Source organism: Coregonus clupeaformis, chromosome 17 (genome assembly GCF_020615455.1).
Source record: "Coregonus clupeaformis isolate EN_2021a chromosome 17, ASM2061545v1, whole genome shotgun sequence".
Taxonomy (NCBI): Eukaryota; Metazoa; Chordata; class Actinopteri; order Salmoniformes; family Salmonidae; genus Coregonus; species Coregonus clupeaformis.
Genome location: NC_059208.1, coordinates 58,477,126 through 58,495,071, shown reverse-complemented (window position 1 = coordinate 58,495,071; position 17,946 = coordinate 58,477,126). Strand labels below are relative to the sequence as shown.

At 43.5% G+C, this 17,946-nt stretch overlaps 2 protein-coding genes and 1 long non-coding RNA gene across 5 annotated transcripts in view; 2 read left to right on the top strand and 1 right to left on the bottom strand.

The window, feature by feature from the left end:
* Window positions 1–427: 427 nt before the first annotated feature.
* On the top strand, window positions 428–2,287 carry LOC121586810 (protein eva-1 homolog B; the record flags this gene model as incomplete). The annotated part of the gene is given in 2 exon segments (XM_045226664.1): window positions 428–553; window positions 1,113–2,287. Coding segments are annotated over 2 exon segments (498 nt in total). The 3' UTR covers window positions 1,544–2,287.
* Window positions 2,288–2,428: 141 nt separating this feature from the next.
* LOC121586814 lies at window positions 2,429–4,677 on the top strand. Its single transcript, XR_006661935.1, has 2 exons — window positions 2,429–4,588; window positions 4,629–4,677. It is a non-coding gene; the product is annotated as an uncharacterized LOC121586814 (long non-coding RNA).
* A 2,390-nt stretch (window positions 4,678–7,067) lies between these two features.
* The window catches only part of LOC121586784 (thyroid hormone receptor-associated protein 3-like), a 31,479-nt gene continuing 20,600 nt past the window's right edge, over window positions 7,068–17,946 (bottom strand). For 2 of the 3 annotated variants that reach the window (XM_041903756.2, XM_045226445.1), the window contains 7 exons: window positions 17,668–17,843; window positions 15,173–15,284; window positions 14,306–14,381; window positions 13,305–13,489; window positions 12,695–13,034; window positions 11,996–12,157; window positions 7,068–7,324 (listed from right to left, as the gene is read on the bottom strand). In XM_041903756.2, the coding sequence (XP_041759690.2) occupies window positions 7,088–7,324; window positions 11,996–12,157; window positions 12,695–13,034; window positions 13,305–13,489; window positions 14,306–14,381; window positions 15,173–15,284; window positions 17,668–17,843 (1,288 nt within the window). In that variant the 3' untranslated portion in view covers window positions 7,068–7,087. The remainder of the gene's footprint in view (window positions 7,325–11,995; window positions 12,158–12,694; window positions 13,035–13,304; window positions 13,490–14,305; window positions 14,382–15,172; window positions 15,285–17,667; window positions 17,844–17,946) is intronic. The other variant, XM_045226446.1, reaches the window with a different exon arrangement.

The following is a 17,946-nucleotide window of genomic DNA, read 5'->3' as shown; positions in this document are numbered from 1 at the left end:
GTGGGGATTATGGTGTCCTCAGTGGGGATTATGGTGTCCTCAGTGGGGATTATGGTGTCCTCAGTGGGGATTATGGTGTCCTCAATGGGGATTATGGTGTCCTCAGTGGGGCCGTAGTGAAGAAATTTACCAGGAACACAATGTCCCCATCACAATGACCTCCGACACTTCATTGGACTGTAGTGGTGATGGCTGGGTGGGGATGGGGAATACGTGGCGGTATTCTGTTACATGCTCCTCGCTAAGCCTTCTGAGACTCAGTGGAAGAGAGAGTGGAATCAGACAGTGAGACACTGAGCTGGCCGTCAGAAAATGGCACAGTTCCTCCCATTGGAGATGACACACAGTGTCATAGTAGAAGAGAACATGTTGATTATTTCCTGTCTGTGGGGGAAGTTCTAATACATTAATTATTTTTGAACCACAGGACTTCGTATTGGAGACAGGCTGGTGAATGGTTGTCAACAAACAAGCAGAGAGGTCAAAATGGAACCAATTAGGAAAGACATGGAACTGCTAAGTAACAGCATGGCGACCTATGCTCACATCAAAGGTAAGACCCCCTTGTTATTTCTGCTTATAGTTCCAGGATAAAAGGACCCTTTGTTCATTATTTTTTTATATAAAATTGTCTTATTCTTTATCTTTCATTTTGATGCTTTGAGAATTCCTTCCCGAACGAGCTGTAACCTCTTGAGTTTAACCATAATCCGTTCCAGGGACTTATATGTCCTGTTTGCTTTGGCTTGACCCCCCTGAACTGTGAGTGTCTGCATGCTTACCCTTAGTCCTCACTTCCTGCACCCCCTATTACAGCTAAAGGAAAGTGGCTTTTTATACAGTCAGAATAAAAAGACACAGGGCCTTTTCCGCTCGTGCTCATTGTGAAGACATTAGACAGGAAACGGATACCCAACAAGGCATTCTCAAAGCACGGACAATTCACATGCTGTTGCTGTATTTAGTATGAACGAGACTGCGAATGGCCCTGTTGAACCCCTGTCAATGTAGGTGATAGCCTCTAAACCCACCTGATCTCACAAGCTCACAGTCAGTGTGGTTTCACGAGGCTTTGTAGGTGAGGGATCTAACAACCTGTTTTTCCCATCCAGCCAACCCAGAGAGCTTTGCTCTGTATTTCATGATGGGTGTGTGTTTTGGCCTGCTCCTGGCCCTGTGCCTCCTGGTCACCGGCATCACCTGTAGGACCCGCCGCGCCAAGAAGCCAGCCCCCTCCCCAGAGAGGAGACAACTGAAGGAGTCCAGCGAAGAAGAGGAGGAGGAGGAGGAAGAGGAGAGTGTGGATGTGGAAGAAGGGGAGGAGGTAGAGATCCCTAAAGTGACGGTTGCGCCCATGAGCGACCGCAGCAGCCAATCAAACGGTACTTTGAGGAGCGTGAACGTGTTTGCGTCGGCGGAGGAGCTGGAGAGGGCGAGACGACTGGAGGACAGGGAGCGCATCGTCAGGGAGATCTGGAGGAACGGACAGCCAGATATACTGACCACTGGGACGGGGACCATCGGACGGGTACACTATCATTAACAGATTAATGTGACTTAAGGACCTAAAACATATAGTCTTAACCCTGAACTAATAAGGGTTTATCTACTCCAGGCAGAGACTGTAGAGGACTACTTCATTGGGCACAGATTCACCTTCATCTTTTAATTAAACGTTTTTGTGTTTTTTTACAAACGTATTTCATTATCATTCATGTACAGGCCTATGACAAAAGTGTGTTGCACAATACAATGTAAGCTTTAACGTTTAATTCTTCAATGAGTATTCCGATTTTTTTCTTCTTCTTCTGGTAAGAAAAAATTGAACGTCATAACCACTGCTCCCAATGGACACACATAATAATCGACATGAAAAATACCCCACAATTGATTTACAATGCAGACAGCTTGAAGAAACAACCACCAACATTGCTGCCTCTTCTTGTATAATGTCAACATTTGCTTATTGACTCTTCTGTGGTTGTAACGCTGCTCCCACACAGTCCAACCCTCCAAGCTCCAACCCTCCAGGCTAATCTTAGCCGGCTAGAAGTCTTCCCACAGAATCCGCCCAGCCTTTAACCCAGCGTTAGCCGCCACCTCTGACCCCATCACTTCCTGTGTTGCCCTTTCCAGTCCTGGCAGCCTCGCTGTAACAGCCAGCAGCTCTATCCTCATGGGAAGGATTGTCGAGGACTTTATGAAAAGGCCACAGATACCTGTCCTGCGTCCCAAATGGAACCCTATTCCCTATAAAGTGCTCTACTATCACAGGAGGTTGGTGGTACCTTAATTAGGGAGGACGGGCTCGTGGTAATGGCTGGAGCGGAATCAGTGGAATGGTATCAAAACACATGGTTTCTATGGTTTCTATGTGTTTGATCCCATGAACTCCGTTCCAGTCATTATTATGAGCCGTCCTCCCCTCAGCAGCCTCCACTGACCACTATATATGGAATAGAGGGCCATTTGGGACTCATCCCTTTAATGCGGCTTAAGTGAGTGATTCTTTGCTTTTGACTTGAGAGGTTATGTAACTTCAGTCTGCACACAGTTGCATATTGAGTGTGATCATTGCCAAATGCTTTATTTGAAATTGGCCCGGTAAAGAATATTTCAGTCCACAGCTAATCACATTGTCCTGAGCAGACTTTTCTTTGGCCTTCATGTCTAAAATAATGTAAGTCGCTCTGGATAAGAGCGTCTGCTAAATGACGTAAATGTAAATGTAAAATGGGTTAGAAATGTTGCAAAATATCCTGTTGAATCCAAAGAACTTCAGATACCACCGCTTTGGATGTGTACAACTTCAAGGGTTAGTTCAGTATTTTGCCAATGAGTCCCTTTATCTACTTCCCCAGAGTCAGATGAACTCCTGGATACCATTGTTATGTCTCTGCGTTCTGTATGAAGGAAGTTGCTAACTAGTGTTATTGCAACGATTGGAAGTCTATGCAACTCAGGATAACAGATTATTGTGAAATAAACACAAATTGCTTATTGGAAATTTGTGACAGGCACACGAAAAAGGAATTTTTTTGAATGTGCAGTACACGATTTTGTATACCGTGCATTTCAATCACAGATAAAGACAGTAGGTTATTTAGGAGGGGAGTTGGTAGGGAGGATGGATGGGTGTATAACACGAACGTCTAGCAACCCAAAGGTTACGTGTTCGAATCTCAACACCTACAACTTCATAATTTTAGCAACTTTGCAACTACTTGGCTAACCCTTTAACCTAACGTTAACCCTTTAACTACTTAGCTAGCACGTTACCTACCCTTAACCCTAGCCTAGCTAACGTTAGCCACAACAAATTGGAATTTGTGTAATGTACACCGTGTTAAGAAAATCGTTGTGAAAATGGTGTAACGCACACAAAAAAGTAGACCGTTTGCCTGTCACGAATTTCGAATAGGTGATTTGTGTACATTTCACAATATGCGATGATAGTGTGTTGGAACAGAGAACGCTGTTAGCCTTAGCTTGCAAATCTACCTACAAACTTCCTTCACAATGGACGTAGAAACATAAAAATGGTTTCCACAAGTACATCTAATAAAGGGCGATCATTTTAATACTAGATCTAATGACTTTTATAGATCAGGGGTTTTATATCACAGGTCAAGCTTAAGAATGTGTAAAACTCTAACAAAACTTTAAGTGCTGAAGGAAAAGGTCAGTAATAAATTGACAAAATTCAAGTGAACTGGAGAACAGATTTATTGAACATTTAAGAGAAGTAGTTCAAAGCTCTGAAGTAACAGTAGAAAATGTCGGCTTGTTTCAAATGTAGCATAAGAACCACAATTAGAATCCGTCCTACAGTTATGTTCGATACATACAGTATGGACACAGGGTAGACCAAACAAAGCAGCACTGTCCCTCACCTGTTTAAACTCCAACAACAATTATACTTTGACAGTTTTTATTTGCCACATACAGGGAAATGTTCTGTACTTCACTTATCTTGTGCCATAAACCTCAATAATACAGGTTTACCTTTTGAAAAAGAACATTACTGAAGGACTAAGACTCAAGCCCATGAACTGCTCCATTGTCAAAAATGTTGGAAAAACAGTGTTCTATTTAAACACTTAAACTCCCAAGATACAAAAGGCCTCAATAACAATAATTTACTTTTGTACATTACGACTTATTTTTCCTCTGTAATTATATTCAATTTTAAAACCTATAGTTATTTACCTAAAATGATATGGCAGAGGCAAACGTACAGCTACTGTTTGTCAGCTCTGAAACAAAAAAAATATGTTGTCGCAGTCCTTTCATTTTACACAGTGAAAATCCCTTTGATGCTTTAAAAACAGAAAACATCTAGTATCACTGGGGGGGGGGGAACACCACACACAAAACAACCTCAACCCCCCCAAAGAAGTAGGAGAGCAGAGGTATTGGCGGTAATGAGAATGCTTAGGATATATGATTAAGAATTCTCAATGGGGCAGGACATACTGTTGTGTGTGAGAAACTCTAATGGTGAGTATTCCCAGTACCCACAGTAGATTGGTCCCATGGGGTGGGGAGGTTCAGTACCCACAGTAGATTGGTCCCATGGGGTGGGGAGGTTCAGTACCCACAGTAGATTGGTCCCATGGGGTGGGGAGGTTAGAGTCCAAACTGTTATGCAAATACCATCAAAAACCTATCATTGCCCAAAACAACTGTTTAGCTAAAGGCTTGCGTTAGCTAGTACAGCAGATCTGTACAAAAATATAGAGCAATGCACATACAGTTGAAGTCGGAAGTTTACATACACTTAAGTTGGAGTCATTAAAACTCGTTTTCCAGCCACTCAACACATTTCTTGTTAACAAACTATAGTTTTGGCAAGTCGGTTAGGACATCTATTTTGTGCATGACAAGTAATTTTTCCAACAATTATTTACAGACAGATTATTTCACTTATAACTCACTGTATCACAATTCCAGTGGGTCAGAAGTTTACATTCACTAAGTTGACTGTGCCTATAAACAGCTTGGAAAATTCAAGAAAATGATGTCATGGCTTTAGAAGCTTCTGATAGGCTCATTGACATAATTTGAGTCAATTGGAGGTGTACCTGTGGATGTATTTCAAAGCCTACCTTCAAACTCAGTGCCTCTTTGCTTGACATCATGGGAAAATCAAAAGAAATCAGCCAAGACCTCAAAAATAATTGTAGACCTCCACAAGTCTGGTTCATCCTTGGGAGCAATTTCCCAACACCTGAAGGTACCACGTAAATCCGTACAAACAATAGTACGCAAGTATAAACACCATGGGACCACACAGCCGTCATACCGCTCAGGAAGGAGACGCATTCTGTCTCCTAGAGATGAACGTACATTGGTGCGAAAAGTGCAAATCAATCCCAGAACAGCAGCAAAGGACCTTGTGAAGATGCTGGAGGAAACAGGTACAAAAGTATCTATATCCAGAGTAAAACGCGTCCTATATCGACATAACCTGAAAGGCCGCTCAGCAAGGAAGAAGCCACTGCTCCAAAACCGCCATAAAAAAGCCAGACTACGGTTTGCAACTGCACATGGGGACAAAGATCGTACTTTTTGGAGAAATGTCCTCTGGTCTGATGAAACAAAAATAGAACTGTTTGGCTATAATGACCATCGTTATGTTTGGAGTAAAAAGGGGGTGGCTTGCAAGCCGAAGAACACCATCCTAACCGTGAAGCACGGGGGTGGCAGCATCATGCTGTGGGGGTGCTTTGCTTCAGGAGGGACTGGTTCACTTCACAGAATAGATGGCATCATGAGGAAGGAAAATTATGTGGATATATTGAAGCAACATCTCAAGACATCAGTCAGGAATTTAAAGCTTGGTCGCAAATGGGTCTTCCAAATGGACAATGTCCCCAACCATACTTCCAAAGTTGTGGCAAAATGGCTTAAGGACAACAAAGTCAAGGTATTGGAGTGGCCATCACAAAGCCCTGACCTCAATCATATAGAACATTTGTGGGCAGAACTGAAAAGGCATGTGCGAGCAAGGAGGCCTGCAAACCTGACTCAGTTACACCAGCTCTGCAAGGAGGAATGGGACAAAATTCACCCAACTTATTGTGGGAAGCTTGTGGAAGGCTACCCAAAATGTTTGACCCAAGTTAAACAATTTAAAGGCAATGCTACCAAATACTAATTGAGTGTATGTAAACTTCTGACCCACTGGGAATGTGATGAAAGAAATAAAAGCTGAAATAAATCATTCTCTCTACTATCATTTTGACATTTCACATTCTTACAATGAAGTGGTGATCCTAACTGACCGAAGACAGGGAATTATTACTAGGATTAAATGTCAGGAATTGTGAAAAACTGAATTTAAATGTATTTGGCTAAGGTGTATGTAAACTTCCGACTTCAACTGTATATCACCATGTATGAATATAAACTTTAAGGCACAAATGCATTTGTCATTTCAATGTCTTTAGAGGGAAAATACTTTGTCCTTGACGTTTTAAATCAACGTAGCTGCAATACCGTCACCATTGCAGAGGACCCAGAAGACAACTGAAAACCAGTCTCTTGTTCGCAAAACAAACAAGCAAATACAGACAAAAAAAGACATTACTGGTAGTAATTAAACACCCATAAACAAAGACATTACTGGTAGTAATTAAACACCCATAAACAAAGACATTACTGGTAGTAATTCAACACCCAGAAACAAAGACAAATTACTGGTAGTAATTCAAATAAAATGTCAAATACAAAAGTATTGCTCTTAATTAAAGTTCAATTCAACATCGCTTTCACAACTTACTGAAAGTGGCACTGGCTCAACAATACAAAAACAACTATCATGTACATTCTGATGTGACTGTGTGCAGGGCCAGGCAGGTAACCAGGGTTCAGGCTCCTATAGCCTACACAGAGATGATCTCAGAGGATCAGATGACCTCTCACAAATGGACAGAAAGCTCTGGTGGTTGAGGATGGAGGAGGAGCAAGAGGAGGATGGAGGAGGAGCAAGAGGAGGATGGAGGAGGAGCAAGAGGAGGATGGAGGAGGAGCAAGAGGTGGAAAAGGTCCTCTACTATTTTTTATTGGTCGCAAATGGTCTCTACTACAGTTTGGAGGAAGCTGAGGGATCTCCGGCGGCCTGGTTGTCGTCTTTCTGGTCCATCTCGGTGTGGTGCTCCTCCCTGTGCTCGCCCCCCTCCTCCCCAGTGTGGAACATGTCATGAGTCCACTTGTTGGGGCTGCTGCCGCCCTTGCGGTAGATGAAGCGACCCCTGCTGTGGGGGAAGGCTCCTCGGCCACAGCTCTCCAGCCACGTCTTCTCATCCTCACGGTCATCATGCTGTAAGGTGGATGGCCAGAGAGAGGTCAGTGAAAAGGACATACAGTACCAGTCAAAAGATTGGACACACGTACTCATTCCAGGGTTTTTATTTTTTACTATTTTCTACATTGTAGAATAATAGTGAAGACGTCAAAACTATGGAATAACAAATATGGAATCATGTAGTAACCAAAAAAAGTGTTAAACAAATTAAAATGTATTGCCTTGATGACAGCTTTGCACACTCTTGGCATTCTCTCAACTAGCTTCATGAGGTAGTCACCTGGAATGCATTTCAATTAACAGGTGTGCCTTGTTAAAAGTTAATTTGTGGAATTTCTTTCCTTCTTAATGCGTTTGAGCCAATCAGTTGTGTTGTGACAAGGTAGGGGTGGTATACATACATTACATTTACATTTTAGTCATTTAGCAGACACTCTTATCCAGAGCGACTTACAGTTAGTGAATACATTTTTTTTTTTTTTTTATACTGCCCCCCCCCCCTCGTGGGAATCAAACCCACAACCCTGGCATTGCAAACGCCATGCTCTATCAACTGAGCTACATCCCTGCCGGCCATTCCCTCCCCTACCCTGGACGACGCTGGGCCAATTGTGCGCCGCCCCATGGGACTCCCGGTCGCGGCCGGCTGCGACAGAGCCTGGATTCGAACCAGGATCTCTAGTGATGCAGTGCCTTAGACCACTGCGCCACTCAGGAGATAGCCCTATTTGGTAAAAGACCAAGTCCATATTATGGCAAGAACAGCTCAAATAAGCAAAGAGAAACGACAGTCCATCATTACTTTAAGACATGAAGGTCAGTCAATATGGAACATTTCAAGAACTTTGAAAGTTTCTTCAAGTGCAGTCGCAAAAACCATCAAGCGCTATGATGAAACTGGCTCTCATGAGGACCACCACAGGAACGGAAGACCCAGAGTTCCCTCTGCTGCAGAGGAGACTGCGTGAATCAGGCCTTCATGGTTGAATTCCAGCAAAGAAACCACTACTAAAGGACACCAATAAGAAGAAGAGACTTACTTGGTCCAACAAACACAAGCAATGGACATTAGACCGGTGGAAATCTGTCCTTTGGTTTGATGAGTCCAAATTCGAGATTTTTGGTTCCAACCGCCATGTCTTTGTGAGACGCAGAGCAGATGAACGGATTATCTCCACATGTGTGGTTCCCACCGTGAAGCATGGAGGAGGTGGTGTGATGGTGTGGGGGTACTTTGCTGATGACACTGTCTGTGATTTATTTAGAATTCAAGGCACACTTAACCAGCATGGCTACAACAGCATTCAGCAGCGATACGCCATCCCATCTGGTATGCGCTTAGTGGGACTATCATTTGTTTTTCAACAGGACAATGACCCAACTCACCTCCAGGCTGTGTAAAGTCTATTTGACCAAGAAGGAGAGTGATGGAGTGCTGCATCAGATGACCTGGCCTCCAATCACCTGACCTCAACCCAATTGAGATGGTTTGGGATGAGTTGGACCGCAGAGTGAAGGAAAAGCAGCCAACAAGTGCTCAGCATATGTGGGAACTCATTCAAGACTGTTGGAAAAGCATTCCAGGTGAAACTGGTTGAGAGAATGCCAAGAGTGTGCAAAGCTGTCATCAAGGCAAAGGGTGGCTACTTTGAAGAATCTAAAATCTAAAATACACTTCTCAAAAAAATAAAGGGAACACTTTGTAACTTCAAGTCAATAAAGGAGTGGTTCTGCAGGTGGTGACCACAGACCACTTCTCAGTTCCTATGCTTCCTGGCTGATGTTTTGGTCACTTTTGAATGCTGGCGGTGCTTTCACTCTAGTGGTAGCATGAGACGGAGTCTACAACCCACACAAGTGGCTCAGGTAGTGCAGCTCATCCAGGATGGCACATCAATGCAAGCTGTGGCAAGAAGGTTTGCTGTGTCTGTCAGCGTAGTGTCCAGAGCATGGAGGCGCTACCAGGAGACAGGCCAGTACATCAGGAGACGTGGAGGAGGCCGTAGGAGGGCAACAACCCAGCAGCAGGACCGCTACCTCCGCCTTTGTGCAAGGAGGAGCAGGAGGAGCACTGCCAGAGCCCTGCAAAATGACCTTCAGCAGGCCACAAATGTGCATGTGTCTGCTCAAACAGTCAGAAACAGACTCCATGAGGGTGGTATGAGGGCCCGATATCCACAGGTGGGGGTTGTGCTTACAGCCCAACACCGTGCAGGACGTTTGGCATTTGCCAGAGAACACCAAGATTGGCAAATTTGCCACTGGCGCCCTGTGCTCTTCACAAATGAAAGCAGGTTCACACTGAGCACATGTGACAGACATGACAGAGTCTGGAGACGCCGTGGAGAACGTTCTGCTGCCTGCAACATCCTCCAGCATGACCGGTTTGGCGGTGGGTCAGTCATGGTGTGGGGTGGCATTTCTTTGGGGGGGCCGCACAGCCCTCCATGTGCTCGCCAGAGGTAGCCTGACTGCCATTAGGTACCGAGATGAGATCCTCAGACCCCTTGTGAGACCATATGCTGGTGCGGTTGGCCCTGGCTTCCTCCTAATGCAAGACAATGCTAGACCTCATGTGGCTGGAGTGTGTCAGCAGTTCCTGCAAGAGGAAGGCATTGATGCTATGGACTGGCTCGCCCATTCCCCAGACCTGAATCCAATTGAGCACATCTGGGACATCATGTCTCGCTCCATCCACCAACGCCACGTTGCACCACAGACTGTCCAGGAGTCTGCGGATGCTTTAGTCCAGGTCTGGGAGGAGATCCCTCAGGAGACCATCCGCCACCTCATCAGGCGCATGCCCAGGCGTTGTAAGGAGGTCATACAGGCACGTGGAGGCCACACACACTACTGAGCCTCATTTTGACTTGTTTTAAGGACATTACATCAAAGTTGGATCAGCCTGTAGTGTGGTTTTCCACTTTAATTTTGAGTGTGACTCCAAATCCAGACCTCCATGGGTTGATACATTTGATTTCCATTGATAATTTGTGTGTGATTTTGTTGTCAGCACATTCAACTATGTAAAGAAAAAAGTATTTAATAAGATTATTTCATTCATTCAGATCTAGGATGTGTTATTTTAGTGTTCCCTTTATTTTTTTGAGCAGTGTATATTTGTATTTGTTTAACACTTTTTTGGTTACTACATGATTCCATATGTGTTCTTTCATAGTTTTGATGTCTTCACTATTATTCTACAATGTAGAAAATAGTAAAAAATAAAGAAAAACCCTGAGTAATGAGTAGGTGTGTCCAAACTTTTGACTGGTACTGTTTCCATGTTCTATTAAAATGTCACTAAGAGCGAAGATTACCAACTATCACAATACTGAAACACAATTAAGACCAGGTTTCCATATTCAAATCAAGATCATCTCTGGTCAAAAGTAGTGTACTATAAAGGCAAAAAGGTGCCATTTAGGACAAAGCAATAATTTCCAGTGCCTTCGGAAAGTATTCAGACCCCTTGACTTTTTCCACATTTTGTTACGTTACAGCCTTATACTAAAATGGATTAAATAAAACATTTCCCTCAGCAAATCTACACACAATACCCCATTAATGACAAAGCAACAAATGTTTGTTTTTTAAATTTTTGTACGTTTTAAAAATAAAGCAGAAATACCTTATTTACATAAGTATTCAGACCCTTTGCTATGAGACTCGAAATTGAGCTCAGGTGCATCCTGTTTCCATTGATCATCCTTGAGATGTTTCTACAACTTGATTGGAGTCCACCTGTGGTAAATTCAATTGATTGGACATGATTTGGAAAGGCACACACCTGTCTATATAAGGTCCCACAGTTGACAGTGCATGTCAGAGCAGAAGCCGTGAGGTCGAAGGAATTGTCCGTAGCACACCGGGAAAGGATTGTGTCAAGGCACAGATCTGATGAAGGGTACCAAAAAATGTATTCAGTACTGAAGGTCCCCAAGAACATGGTGGCCTCAATCATTCTTAAATGGAAGAAGTTTGGAACCACCAAGACACTTCCTAGAGCTGGCCGCCCGGCCAAACTGAGCAATCGGGGGAGAAGGGCCTTGGTCAGGGAGGTGACCAAGAACCCGATGATCACTCTGACAGAGCTCAAGAGTTCCTCTGAGATGGGAGACCCTTCCAGAAGGACAACAATCTCTGCAGCACTCCACCAATCAGGCCTTGATGATAGAGTGGCCAGACAGAAGCCACTCCTCAGTAAAAAAGGCACATGACAGCCCGCTTGGAGTTTGCCAAAAGGCACCTAAAGACCAGATTCTCTGGTCTGATGAAACCAAGATTGAACTTTTTGGCCTGAATGCCAAACGTCACGTCTGGAGGAAATCTGGCACCATCCCTACAGAGAAGCATAGTGGTGGCAGCATCATACTGTGGGGATGTTTTTCAGCGGCAGGCAGGGACTGGGAGACTAGTCAGGATGAAGGCAAAGATGAACGGAGCAAAGTACAGAAAGATCCTTGATGAAAAGCTGCTCACCTTCCAACAGGACAATGACCCTAAGCACACAGCCAAGACAATGCAGGAGTGGCTTCGGGACAAGTCTCTGAATGTCCTTGAGGGGCCCAGCCAGAATCCATTTTAGAATAAGGCTGTAACGTAACAAAATGTGGAAAAAGTCAAGAGGTCTGAATACTTTCTGAATGCACTGTATGTGCTAAAAGAGCAGATGGTGAAACTCACAAAGTAGTATTTCCTACTCTTGGGGGTGTACTCTGGGTCCCACTCCTCATCTGGGGGGCGCTCTGAGGGGGCGGTGTTCATATTAGGAGGAGGGTTGCCATTGCTGCTGTTTCCTTGGTAACTGCCCCTGTTCCAGCCCCTTCCTCCTCTGACTCTGGGGAGCTGAAACCACAACAACAACAATAAACTGGGTCAGAATGGGGCTGTAGAGTGAAGTTGCCCATAGATGCTGATCATGGGTCAGTTTTGCATTTCCCCACTAACAGTTAAGGTTAGGATTGGGGGAGGGGAAAGCTGATCCTAGAGATAAAGATCAAAGACATCGGAGAGAGAGAGAGAGAGGGAAAGAGAGGGTGTGGGAGAGAGAAAAAAGAGAGGGAGGGAAAGAGTGAGGGAAAGAAAGAGGGGGAAAGAGAGAAGGATAGAGAGAGCGAGAGACCAGGAGGGAAAAAGAGAGAAGGAGGGAAGGAGAGAGAGGGAACGAGAGAACACTAGGGGCTCTCAGTTGGCTGTGGAGAGAAGAGGATTCAGGCCTATTGTGGTAGTGTTCTGTTTCTGAATGTCACGGATGTATATTACAACATTTACATTTTAGTCAAGACAATCAATCACATCATTCCAGTTGTGCCAGTCTAGTGTATAAAGTTACGTTAGGCTACGTGAAACAGTAGGCTACACCACACAGAGAACAGAACTTACAAATCCTCCACCACTTCCACGTCCTCGGCCCCTATCCACGTGGCCCTCATAATCCCGGGGAGGACCCCTATCGATGTGGCCCTCATAATCCCGGGGGGGACCCCTATCGATGTGGCCCTCATAATCCCGGGGGGGACCCCTATCGATGGGGCCATCATAATCCCGGGGGGGACCCCTATCTATGGGGCCTCCGTAGTCCCGGGGCCCGATGCGAGGCTTACTGTAGCCTTGGTCCGTATGCTCCATCGTGTGGTCTTTACCTCTGAACCCTCTGAAAGGAGAGGGAGAGGAGGAAGAGGAGGAGGAGGACGGAGAGCGATCACGATTCTTCTTGGTTTTTCTGGGATTGAGAGGGGTAAAAGAGCAATCAGTCTCCGTTTTGACTGCCTCTATAGTTGGACTGCAAAACAGGAAATCATCAAGGGTGAAAATGTCATACATATAGCTTGTATCACTCAATTTTAAATGAAAGATACAATTTAGGGATGAAACATTGTCTTCAGGCAGACGGTTTCATTCTAACGCTACCGGCTCATTGTGCTGTCTGACGTACGACAAATGGGAAACGACTATGGGGAGGTGATTTCACATTAAGATATAATAAGCCTACTTTGATTTCTTGCGGTGTTTGGAAGATTTCTCTGATGACCTCTCTTGGCTGGGTCCCTGGGAGCCTCCGGAGCCCTTGCCCCCGTCCCATTGGTGCAGCCCAGGCTCCTTCCCAGAAAACCTTTTACGGCGCTCTATATCCAGACGCAGGTCCATTGGGTCACCTTTAGCCGTTCTACCCTGATCCTGTAGAGATATAGGAAGTGCTGTCTATGTTAGTGGGTGCTTTCGCTTTGGATACCACAACTTCTAACTTACCATCCTACCACTTTACAAATTGACAAAATATAATGAAGTAATGAGGTCTTTTCAATACATAAGAAATACAAAAAAATAGTTAAAAAGTCAGTAAATGCCAGAACTTGTTAAACAGTTTTAGATCTGCTGGTGATGACACACAATGCATCCCTCCTGAGATCTAAGGAGGACTTGATGCTTACAGCTTTTCTTTCAAATAACTTGTGTTCTATATCAAAGTATTTTGTATGTATGTTCTGAAGTAAACAAATCAAATCTCATGTATGTTAATGTAGACTAAGTTAATCTTCTATTCAATTAGAAATTTGGCCAAGTGAAAAAACACACATTTACAGACAAACATCTACACACTCACAGTAAACAGCCGCTTTTAACAGATTTTCAAAACAAAAATCATTTGTACTGAACTTGAATACATGTTGCTTGTTTGTTTAAAAGAAAAATACTTACAATGGCATTGCTTAGGGTCCCTTGAGAGGCTCGGACACAGCATCTTAAGTCACTTCCTGTTAGCCTTTGCTTGGGTACGTACGTACGTACGTACGTACGTACATAACAGCTCAATAACCATATGATCTCTTAGGCTGGGGGGCTCGCTTGGCATTACAATACACAATTGGGCTCTTTTGATTTAGACTTATGCATCTCCTTTAAAAGAAAAGCACAAAGCTCAACACTGTTGCTTTGGACCGTCTCAATTCCCTTCAATTTTTTTTTACTTCAAATGCCAAAAAGGCCGTTCACCTTGTAGCTGCATTCCTCCAGCTCTTCCAGCAGGTGAGAGTGTCTCTTAAACGCACTGGGGGAGACATCGATTCTCCTGGAGGGGGACGCAAAACAAAGGACAGTTGGATACAGCTACACTGAAGCGTGTACTTATCGCACAACGGTCTCAAAAGAAAATGTTAAATATTTCTCAAATACCATGAATATGAACGGTAACGTCAACACACACACACAACTTTATAATGCATAGCCACATGGAATGCTTGATTCGTGTTACATAAATCTTATGTCAGTCAAAAAGGCAGACCTATAGGTAACTGCCAAAATAAAGGAACGCCAACATAAAAAGTGTCAATAGAGCGTTGGGTCACCACGAGCTTCCAGAACAGCTTCAATGCACCTTGGAATAGATTCCACAAGTGTCTGGAACTCTATTGGGAGGGATTCCAAGATTCTTCCAAGATAAATTCCATCATTTGGTGTTTTGGTGATGGTAGTGGCAAACACCGTTTCAGGCGCCGCTCCAGAATCTCCCATAAGTGTTCAATTGGGTTGAGATCTGGTGACTGAGACAGCCATGGCATATTCTTCACATAATTTACATGCTCATGAAAACATTCAGTGACCACTCGTGCCCTGTGGATGGGGGCATTGTCATCCTATGAAGGCATAGCCATTAATAAAATGGGCAAATAATGGCCTGCCCAGCATTTTTATACATGACCCTAAGCATGATGGGATGTTAATTGCTTAATTAACTCAGGAACCACACCTGTGTGGAAGCACCTGCTTTCAATATACTTTTGTATCCCTCATTTACTCAAGTCTTTCCTTTCTTCTGGCAGTTATCTGTATTTTCCACAATGTTGGTTGAGAATGACTTACCTGTGGATTTCTGGACTCTTCCTTTGTTTAATCAATTCCATCTCAGCGGCTTTTCTTTGGTACATGGCAAATCGCTCACTTAAAGTCATGCCTGAAGATTGGAAGTGTTGTGCTGGAGGACAGATACAATATTTATATACAGCCCGTCTTAATGGACACCTCTAATACAGACAATATTTACATATAGTGCCTTCAGAAAGTATTCATACCCATTGACTTAGTCCACATTTTGTTGTGTTGCAGCCTGAATTCTAAATTGATTAAAATAGATGTTCTCTCTCTCACCCATCTAAAAACACAACACCTCATAATGACAGTGAAAACATGTTCAGACATTTTTGCAAATTTGTTGAAAATGAAATACATACATCTCATTTACATCAGTATTCAAACCCCTTTGCAATGACACTCCAAATTGAGCTCAGGTGCATCCCGATTTTCTTTGATCATCCTTGAGACGTCGCTTCAACTTGATTGGAGTCCACCTGCAGCTAGTTCAATTGTTTGGACGTGATTTAGAAAGAAACATCTATTCATCCATCTATAATAGCCCCCACAGTTGACACGTCGGAGCCGAAACGACACCATGAAGTCCAAGGAACTGTCCGTAGACCTACGAGATAGACTAGAAAAACTATTTCTGTAGTGTTGAAAGTTTCCAAGAGCACAGTGGTCTCCATCATTGGGGAAACTGAACAAAAAAATATATGGAACTGCCCAGACTGCCAACCTAACTGAGCAACCGGGCAAGAAGGACCTTGGTCAGGGAGGTGACCAACAACCCAATGACAGAACTAAGGTGCTTCTACAAAGTATTGACTCAGGGGTATGAATACTTATGCAAATGAGATATTTTATGTATTTAAAATGTTAAATACATTTGCTAACATTTCTAAAAACATGTCTTCAACTTTGTCATTATGGACATCCCAAAAACTTTTTTAAGCAATGAGGCTAACGCAACAGATCAGAACGTTCAGCTTTAAAATGTTGATAAATTATTAGGCTATTTCTTCACATTATAAGCACAGCAATGCGCACACGGCAGTAGGCTATAAGCGCGAATGTTCCAAAATGCAATCAATTAGCGGGAAAACCCCATTCTCAAAAGTGCATGTAATGCTTTTATTATAAAGGTGCATTTTTCTGGTGAAAATTATCTTCCCCAAACTTGAAACTCACGCGCCGCCTATGTATGCCAGTTAGGCTCTACACCGGTTGTAAAGCGGATTAATGTGCTTCATTTTAAGAAGTTATTTGGACACTTTAGTTGTGATACAAACCTTATCAAAACATATAGGCCTATGGGCTAGGCTACATGAGGTGTGCGACTATGATTTGAAAGTATGTGCCCTTGAGCAAGGCACTTAACCCTAATTGCTCCTGTAAGTCGCTCTGGATAAGAGCGTCTGCTAAATGACTAAAATGTAAAATGTAAATGTAAAGTCGCAAAAAAAGGCATGCGCTGTTTCTTGCCTTAGAGCACACACTGGGCATCATTCACAAGTGATAATACATTATTCACAAGTGATAATACATCATTCACAAGTGATAATACATCATTCACAAGTGATAATACATCATTCACAAGTGATAATACATCATTCACAAGTGATAATACATCATTCACAAGTGATAATACATCATTCACAAGTGATAATACATCATTCACAAGTGATAATACATCATTCACAAGTGATAATATATCATTCACAAGTGATAATATATCATTCACAAGTGATAGGCTAGTAGTCACCCATCAGACTGTTCTTGATATAATCTTGTCTTTACATACAGTATACTAAAATATAATATAATATGCCATTTAGCAGACGCTTTTATCCAATGCGACTTAGTCATGCATGCATACATTTTTGTGTATGGGTGGTCCCGGGGATCGAACCCACTACCTTGGCGTTAATATATGTGTGAAATCAGTTTTTATTTAGAATGGACCATTATCATGCACCTGTCTCGAAAAACAGGGGCAGGGGGAAAAAAATACATGTCATCTAAGCGCTTTAATAGCGAATGGAGGGTGCTTTTCCCATGGTTCATTTTCATGCCAGCCAGGTAGGCTATACTACTGTTAAGATAGGCCATGTGCTGAATATTAGGAAAGCTGAGAAATAAATATAGTACGCCTAGCCTATAGAAAGCTGATGGGATCCTCCTCTTTTTAATAGAGGCCATCAACTGTTTTCTCACGCAATTGTATAACCTATACAAATGTTGTGCAACATGAGCTCATGGGCTCTCATGAAGTGTTTGATTTGATTTTATAACACTTGCATTGACATCAGAGTGATTAGAGGGACAGCAGAGAGCTGAGTACCAGGCAGTTAGCATGTTTGGTAGGCTACTAATGACCACCAGCAGCATCAGAGCTTGGAGAAGCCTAATTACCGTGACTAAACGGTCATGTGGAATTTGACTGCCGTCATGACTCGTGACCGCCGGTGTGGCGGTAATACGGTCACCGTAACAGCCCTTACCTTTGATGTAGTGCACAATGGTGACAATATGCTGCGCAAACAGCTCGGAGGGGCTGCGTCGGAGCTGAGCAGCCTGTATGTGTTGGAAGATGGAGCGGAACTGTCCGTGATCTTTCTTAGTGGGATGCGCCAGATCCCTGGACATGCCACGCTCCTTGGTCAGACCTCCGGAGGAGCTGAGAAGAGGAAGACAAGCTGATACAAAACTGTTGTGTTCAAGACCGTGACCTAGTTCCATAAAAATGTTAACCCCTCAAGCATATCCAAAACTCAACGCAG